Source organism: Sciurus vulgaris, assembly GCF_902686455.1.
Source record: "Sciurus vulgaris genome assembly, chromosome: 1".
Lineage (NCBI taxonomy): Eukaryota > Metazoa > Chordata > Mammalia > Rodentia > Sciuridae > Sciurus > Sciurus vulgaris.
Window position 1 is genome coordinate 2,373,965 of NC_136461.1, and position 7,267 is coordinate 2,381,231.

The following is a 7,267-nucleotide window of genomic DNA, read 5'->3' on the forward strand; positions in this document are numbered from 1 at the left end:
TTCACAATACGTCTTTATTTCTTTCCCATGTGTACTTTGCAAACTCTCAAGGTAAATGCTAGCTCTACGTTGACATGAGGACAGCCCCGTTCAGTAAGCACGGGCACTGAACTGATCTCAGGTGATCCCATTCTGATAACGGAAAACAGACGTGCACATCCTCAAACGAATGAGCTCAAGGGCAGTCTTCTTATAACGATCAGGCTCACTCAACACACAGCCCCTGCGGCTGGCCCATGTCAGCACCACAAGCGTGTAAATGTGGCAAAAGAGGCCTCCCCGGAGGCAGCAGCCCGCGGGGCCCCAAGGAAGCCTCCCATAGGCACCTGCCATCCACACAGTTGACGTATGGGTGAGCTTTGAGCTTCGATCAAGGAGATGTTCTCGTGCAGACGCACTGTACATGGATTGCGTGATCTGCTAAGCTGTCAGACTGCTAACTGTTCTGAACGTGTTGAGACATCATCCTGTGCTTCTCTACATTTCTGCATAGTCGTCGTCGTCCTCATCATCTTTGGCTCTGAAATGCATTTTTCTGAATTCTCGTCTGCTCATTGAAGGACAAGATGAAGAGGCCGGTGGCAGGTCCTTAGAGGGAAGAAAACACAGACTTCAGTCCCAAGTGACACCCCCTGAGCACCTGCACCCACAATGCACCTTGGTCAGCTCTGGTCTTGCAGAGTGGCCTCCCCATTAGACACAGGAATGAGGAGGTCCAAGTGCTCATCCCTCAGTAAGGAGGACGCTGGCTCCAGCAAGAGACAGCAAGGTGTTCAGGAAACCACAGTGGTGCGGGGTCCTGGTGCACCTGGAGGGTGGGGCAGGTCCCTCCCCCAGAGCCTTTACGATGGCAGGAGCTTCAGCTGGGAGCTTGAGGAGGCCCTGGTGGGCTGACCTCTCACCTTCTCCCCTGCACTGTGATGGTTAACGGGTCTTAACTCTGTGCTGAGGTGTGCTTGCAGGCCTCAGGTGCAGCGGAGGGCAAGGTGCCACTCTTACCTGCATGAGCTCGACATTTCCGAAAAACCGGCTCACTGGCATGGGCTGGTTGCTGTCGTCGTCTAGAAAGATGCTGTTGTCCATCTGAAACGATGGCTTCCGCACATCCTCTCTTTCCATCGCCGCCAACTGGTCCTGCCCCACAGAGCCGCCATTTGACTCCTCTGCTCCCGCCCCTGCACTGGGCTCTGGTGTGGACAGGCCATCTTCAGTCTTTGCTGAGCAAGGGTCACCGGCAGCTCTGCAGGGGCTGCGGGGAGGTGCCGTGGCCTCCTGCTGTGTAGCAACACCAGCCTCACGGCCTGGGAGCAACATCCTGTCTTCTGCAAACTCATTTTCACAAGGGGCCTTGGGTGCCACTTTTGGCAAAGAAGCACTGTCACTTTTAGGGACTAGTTTCTGTAATTCAGCCTTCAAAAGATGACTTCTGTCACACTTGAACTTCTTGGAAGTTCGCCTGTCTGCAGCCTTGTGGGATGAGGAAGTCTGCCAAGAAAGAAGAATGTAAGGGGAAACCAGACACATCTAGATACAAGGGCCTTGATCCCAGAGGCTCCTGTTTCTTCTCATCTGAGACAACGTAACTCTTGTCACCTGTGTCACCACCAAAGGGACAGAATGGCTGAGGACGAGTCTAGACACAAACCCTGATGTTGCTCCCATGCTTTCAGTTTTTCCTAGTGTGTGTGTTTCTGAAGCGTATGTATTTACTTGTTATAAAGTTATAATAAAAGGATCCAGCCTCCACTCATTCCTGTTAGAAGGGAAGCTTTCGAAGGCACGGGTTTCCCATTCTCCAGACAGTGCCTGGTGTGTCAGGCGCTCAGCAGATGTTTGCAGAGTGGACTTCGACACTTTAACAAGCAACTGAGACAGCACCAGTGGCTGGTATGCACAACTGGCCAGGGCTCAGGAAGCTGAGCCACCTTATGTACCAGTGCAGGGTCAGGACAGGGACTCCTTGGAGACAACAGCTGCAAGACCCTAAGAAGGCCCTTCCTAGTCCCTTGAGCCTTCCCCTCTGGTGGCACCTGGGGTGGCAGTGTGGTCAAACCCCTTCTTCACTGGACAGGCCACCTTCAAGGTAAACGCCTGGGTCTTGGAGCCCAGGTCTCTGACACACACAAGCACCCTGGACTGCAGAGCAAGCCTCCTTTGAAAGCAAAGTCAGCAGCACCAGGCTGTCCTCCAGAAGGGCCCCTGGATCTAAGCTACGTTAATGTCTTGGAGTGATAAGTTTGTATCAAGACCTCGGTGTTCTTCATGGCCACATAGCTCACCAGACATGCTGTTTTGGCAGACGTGGAGCCAGTGACATCTTGGGCAGGGGTCAAGCTGGCTGCAGAGCAACTTCGGGCTCGTAGGCGCGCTGAAGATCGCACTCCACCTGTAAGCTAGACCAGATGGAGGCTCAGTCAGAGGACAGTCCCAGAAAGAACACCAGCATGCAGCTAGTAGTCTCCCAACTGGAGAAACCCTGAGGCTGTCCCTGCCCTCCCGCATGTTTTTGTCACCTTCGTAGAAAGGCAGCTGTGGCCCGAATGTGCACAAACAACTGTGCCTGGGTTTGGATAGAGGGTCTGCTGTGCACAATCTTGAAGGCTTGGGACAATCTGTCCCCTCACCGTGTATGTTTGTAGGACCACCTGTATGTTAATGAACTCAAAATCATTTCAAAGTGTCTAGAGAAAGCAGCACGTTCCTTCCTCAGAAGGCTCTCAAGTCCTTGACAAAAGGTAACATGAAAACAAAAGCCAGTTCCTGGCCTCACACCTCCTTCCCTAAATGACAGTCCCACTCTATAGCTTCAAGCAGATAGCTTCTAACAGATCTTACTGTCGGCAACTGTCTACTTCTACCCTATCCTGAATGCAAAGGAAATGCTAACAGAAGTCTGAACATTTAAAATAACATTTAAGAAAAATTTTAGGCTTTCAGAAAAGTAGCAAAAACAAAGAGCAACACTAAAACTTAGCATTGATTCCATACTGTTAACTGCGGATTATATTTGTACTTCATTTTTCCATGAGTTCCTTTTTTCTGTTCTAGAATCCAGTCCAGGATACCACACTACACTTGGAAAGCAGTACATTTCAAAGCTCATTTTAAAATTAGAAAAGAACAGAAGTGAGTAATAGAAGCAATAAACAGAAGTGAGAAATTAAGGCAGAAATCCCAAGCTCACAAGCCATTGCCAGGAGGGGCCCTAGGACTGGAAATCCACGAGGGGCCAGATGCAGGGCGCTCTGCCCACCAGCAGATGGAGGAAACAAAGGAAAAGCCTGTGCAGAGGAGCAAGTCCACTGCGTCCACCCTACGGTAGCTGCTGCCCAGGACTCTGCCCTAGCTGGAGACGTGCATTGGATGGGGGGTGGCTGGCGGTGGCCCTGCACAGGAAGTGCCGGGAAGGGGCTGCTGGGTGGGTGCCAGGGCTTGTGTCACCTGCAGTGCTGAATGTGACACTGCCGAAGAGTCACCCTGCCTCTCAGGGACAAAACTGCCACTCAGCCCAATGAGAGAGAGAGAGGAATTCCCAAACGGAAATTCTGGAGTTTGAAATACAATGAAGGGCTCTCAACAGTAGGTATGGACTGGCAGAAGAAAGAATGAAGAAACCTGAAGACTGGTACATCATGTAAAATGAGAAGAAAATGAAAAGTGCCTACTGCATATGGACACCAGCATGTGTGATGGGACAACAGAAAGAAGGAAACAAATATTCCAAGAAATAAGGAGTGAAACCTTCCCATAGTTACTGAAAAACAACCTGCACATCCAGGAATGTTAAGGAGCTGAATGAACTTCAAGTGTATAAATGCCAACAAGGTAAGCAGGGTAAATCCAGGCACAACAATGTAAAAACCCTGAGAGTCACGGGTAAGGACAAACTCTGGAAAGGAGCTGGAGGGAACCAGTGCCCTGGGGAAGGGAACCATGGAGGCCACGGCACAGAATATCCAACACTCTCAAGGTATTTGAAGAAAAGACTGCCCACCAAGAACCCTAAACCAGCAAGCTACCCTTTGGAGATGAAGGCAGAGCACAGACACCTCCAGACCCAAAGCTGAGAGATTTGTTGCCAGCAGTGTCACCTTACAAGAAATACTGAAGAACGTTCTTCAGGTTGGAGCCAGTGACCCCAGACAGCAATTCAAATCCGACAGAAATCATCAGTGGAGCCCACTGGTCGTGCCTGTCATCCCAGTTACTCAGGAGGCTGAGGCCAGAGGACCACAGGTTCGTGGTCAGCCTCAGCAAATCAGCAAGACCCTGCCTCAAAATAAATATGTATTTAATATCTATAAAATAAAAAAGGCTGGGGATGAGGCTCGGGGTAGAGCAGCCCTGGGTTCAACGCCCAGGACACACAGAACAAAACCGAGCGGGCCGATCACGTCCTTAGAAGGGCGGTTCCAGGCGCAGCCTCGGGTCTTAACTGCCACCGAGGCGGCGGCACAAGGCGACGCTCCCTAAGTGGCAGCAACAGCGCGCAGCTCACCAATCACCAGGCGGCAGGTGGGCGGGGCGGGGCCGCACCGGGCAGGCAACGCCTGCGGCCGGCCAGGCGCTGACAGTGCCGGGCGTGCCAGGCAGAATCCGCGGGGCGCGGGGCGCAGCGCCGGGGCCGAGGGCCGGGCCGGCGGGCGGCAGCGCCCGTCCCGCTGGGGGCAGCCGGCCCCGCTCCGCTGGTCGGCAGCAGGCGTGCGGCCGAAAGCCCACCCTGCAAAGCGAGCGCGAGACGGGCGGACCGGGAGCGCCGGGCGGTGCGGGCCCAGCGCGCCGGCGCTCGGTCCCCGGCCTCCCGCCCGGTCACGTGCCGAGTTTCCCAGCCCGTTCGGCGGCAGGTGCCCCGGACTCCCGGGCACGCAGGAGGCCGGGAGCCCCCGCCCCGGGGCGGAGGCGGAGGCGGAGGCCTCCCCTCGCCCCTCCGCGGCCCGCCCCTCACCTTCCTGCTCCTCATGAGTGTGAGCGGCGCCGCTGCCCCCGCGCCCCGCCAGCCGCTCCTCCGCAGAGCCCCAACCCCGCGCTGGACCCGCGTCGGACGGCGTCTGACGTCTCCACGGAGCTGGCCAACCGCGGCTCGGGTCCGCAGGCACGTGACCCAACAACTTGTGTCTGTACGTAAGCGGGCGGGGCGCAGCTCGGAGGTTTTGGGCCTCGGGTCGGAAGGTCGAGCCGGAAGTCGAGCGGCCTTCGGGCCATGTTTGAGACGGGCACTTCCTCTGCGCGTCCGTGGCCGCCATGTTTGAGGCGGGCGCTTCCTCTGCGCGTCCGTGGAAGCCATGTTTGAGGCGGGCGACGACCGCGTCCCGGGCGTCCCTGGCCGGGGTGGCGGAGGAGCGCGTACGCGGCGGGTGCCGTTTTCAGTCCCTGCAGCGGCAGCTCCTGGGGTCGCTCACACCCAGCCCACGCCGCGCTTGCGGGAGAGGAGGCTGGTATTTCCTCCTCTAATGATCTGCGTATTCTCTTTATTTAGAAGAGGCGCCTCGTCGGGAGCAGTAAGGCTTCCAGGTAGACCACAGCCGTTGATGGGCTGCTCCGGGGCCAGTCCGCAGCCACTGCAGCGGAGGTGCTGTGGGCACGCGGGTCCAAAGGCACGAAGGCTCTCTGCCCCTCAGTGCAGCTGAGGTGGAGTCCGTCGGGACCGCGGCCGCTTCTCGGGCGCAGGCCAGCCCGGCGGGCTGCCGCTTCTCCATGCTGCCTCCCACCAGGCGCCTGGAAGGGAAATGGCAGGAAGTCCACGTGAAAGGAGATGAATGTGGTTGCTGCCCGCTCTTAAAAACCGGCGGGGACGGTCACACACCCCACCTGTCCTCTGCTTGGGGTCGCTTCCCGAAGTCTGGCTCGCGGGTCCTTCCTGGAGTCCTTCGAACGCTTGGCCAGTTTCTGGGGCAGAAACACACTGCGCCGTGTGATGGGGCCCTGGCCTTTCTGAGCCATCGAGGTTCACACCCCATAGGACTCTTGGCCCTTCTTCACGGCTGTGCCCTGTGGGGCCCTCACTCCCGGCCACGAACGGGCACAGAGCTCCCAGCCCGCGCAGGGTTGTCCTTACACTTCACTCTCCCTCGCCACAGCCGGTCAGCTGCAGGTCCCTGTGCACTCTCGACTGCAGGGCCTCCCTGCTGGCCCTCCCTCCTCTGGCCCCACCGACCACAGCGGCGTGGCGCTCAGGGCTTGGTGGTGGGAACCTGCTGCAGTTCTGTGCTCCCCCTTCTGCTTCCGGGGTCAAGACCAACAGTCTGAGTGTTGCCTCAGGCCCAGCCTGGTGCCCAGCATGTGGTAGACTCTGGACAGATGCCTCCCTGGATGGAGGGCCCTTGAGCTTGCCCACCTGGCCTCCTCCACTCACCTGGCCCCAGCGCCCCTGCCGCGCACACTCCTGCCGCGCACACTCCTGCTCGGCTGCCTCGGCTTTTCCACGCTTCTTTGCCCCCGGTTTGCCTGACTTGTCTTCTTCACGCCTCAACTCAGCTAAGTTCCATGTTGCTAGGGAGGCGTGGCCAGAAGCCCTCCGGCCCCACATTAAGTCTGCCACCTAAGCTTCCTTCGCTTTTGTGTCAGGACGTGGTGCGGGTTGGGCGTCTTCTTCCCATTTCAGAGTGGCACGTTCGTTCTCACCCATTCACCCAGTGTATGCCCGCTGAGCGCCCATCGTGTGCCACAGACAGGCCTGGCACTGGGTACAGTGGTGCAAACAGAAGCAGTCTTTTTAGAACTTTGGCCCAGTGGAGGAGATGGGTGTTGGTGACCTATTTACATAAAGAGTGGTGGATTTTCAGTGTGACGAGGACACACAGGGACAGAGGTGTCAGGCCTGCTGTGGGGCAGATAAGGGTTCTTGGTGACCAGAACCTCCTTCTTCCCTCCTTCACCCTTTTGGGCCTGCCAGGAAGAAACAGGTGGGGCTTTTCATTGTTAACAGGTCTAGGGAGCGCTGGGCTGGCAGGCTGCCCGTGACAGGCACTGAAGTATGCAGCGCGTCCTCTCCCTCCTCCTCCCTCCCTTCTAAGTTGCCGCCTTGGATTGCAAGAGGTCCTGGGAGGAGCACAAAGCCACTCCAACTGAGGCCAGTTTTTCCATGTGTCTCAGAGTTTCTCGTATCCATTTCATTTCTTTGTTCCTGACCAGCTGGAGCCCCTGCCCTTCCAGGATGAGGGCCACTGTGAGGGACATTGTCTTAATGGTAGCAGGGTACGGGATGTTCGGGCAGTGCTTGTGTGGGGTGGGTCTCCACACGAACTGTAAACCCCTGAAGACACGGGCC

General features: G+C 56.8%; 1 protein-coding gene across 1 annotated transcript; it reads right to left on the reverse strand.

Moving 5' to 3' along the window:
* Window positions 1-286: 286 nt before the first annotated feature.
* On the reverse strand, window positions 287-5,087 carry LOC306666844 (UPF0688 protein C1orf174). Its single transcript, XM_079149118.1, has 4 exons — window positions 4,946-5,087; window positions 2,280-2,393; window positions 1,000-1,485; window positions 287-588 (listed from the first exon to the last, which is right to left on the reverse strand). Exons 1-4 carry the CDS (start codon window positions 4,958-4,960, stop codon window positions 478-480), a joined length of 726 nt encoding a protein of 241 aa, XP_079005244.1. The 5' UTR covers window positions 4,961-5,087; the 3' UTR covers window positions 287-477.
* Between the last annotated feature and the right edge of the window lie 2,180 nt (window positions 5,088-7,267).

Excerpts from the sequence above, each read along its gene's own strand:
- LOC306666844 (XM_079149118.1), bottom strand. Across the intron at positions 1,486-2,279 it reads CTGCCAAAACAGCATGTCTG|ACTTCCTCATCCCACAAGGC; the intron begins GTGAGCTATGTG and ends CTTTCTTGGCAG. Across the intron at positions 589-999 it reads GAAATGTCGAGCTCATGCAG|GACCTGCCACCGGCCTCTTC; the intron begins GTAAGAGTGGCA and ends CTTCCCTCTAAG.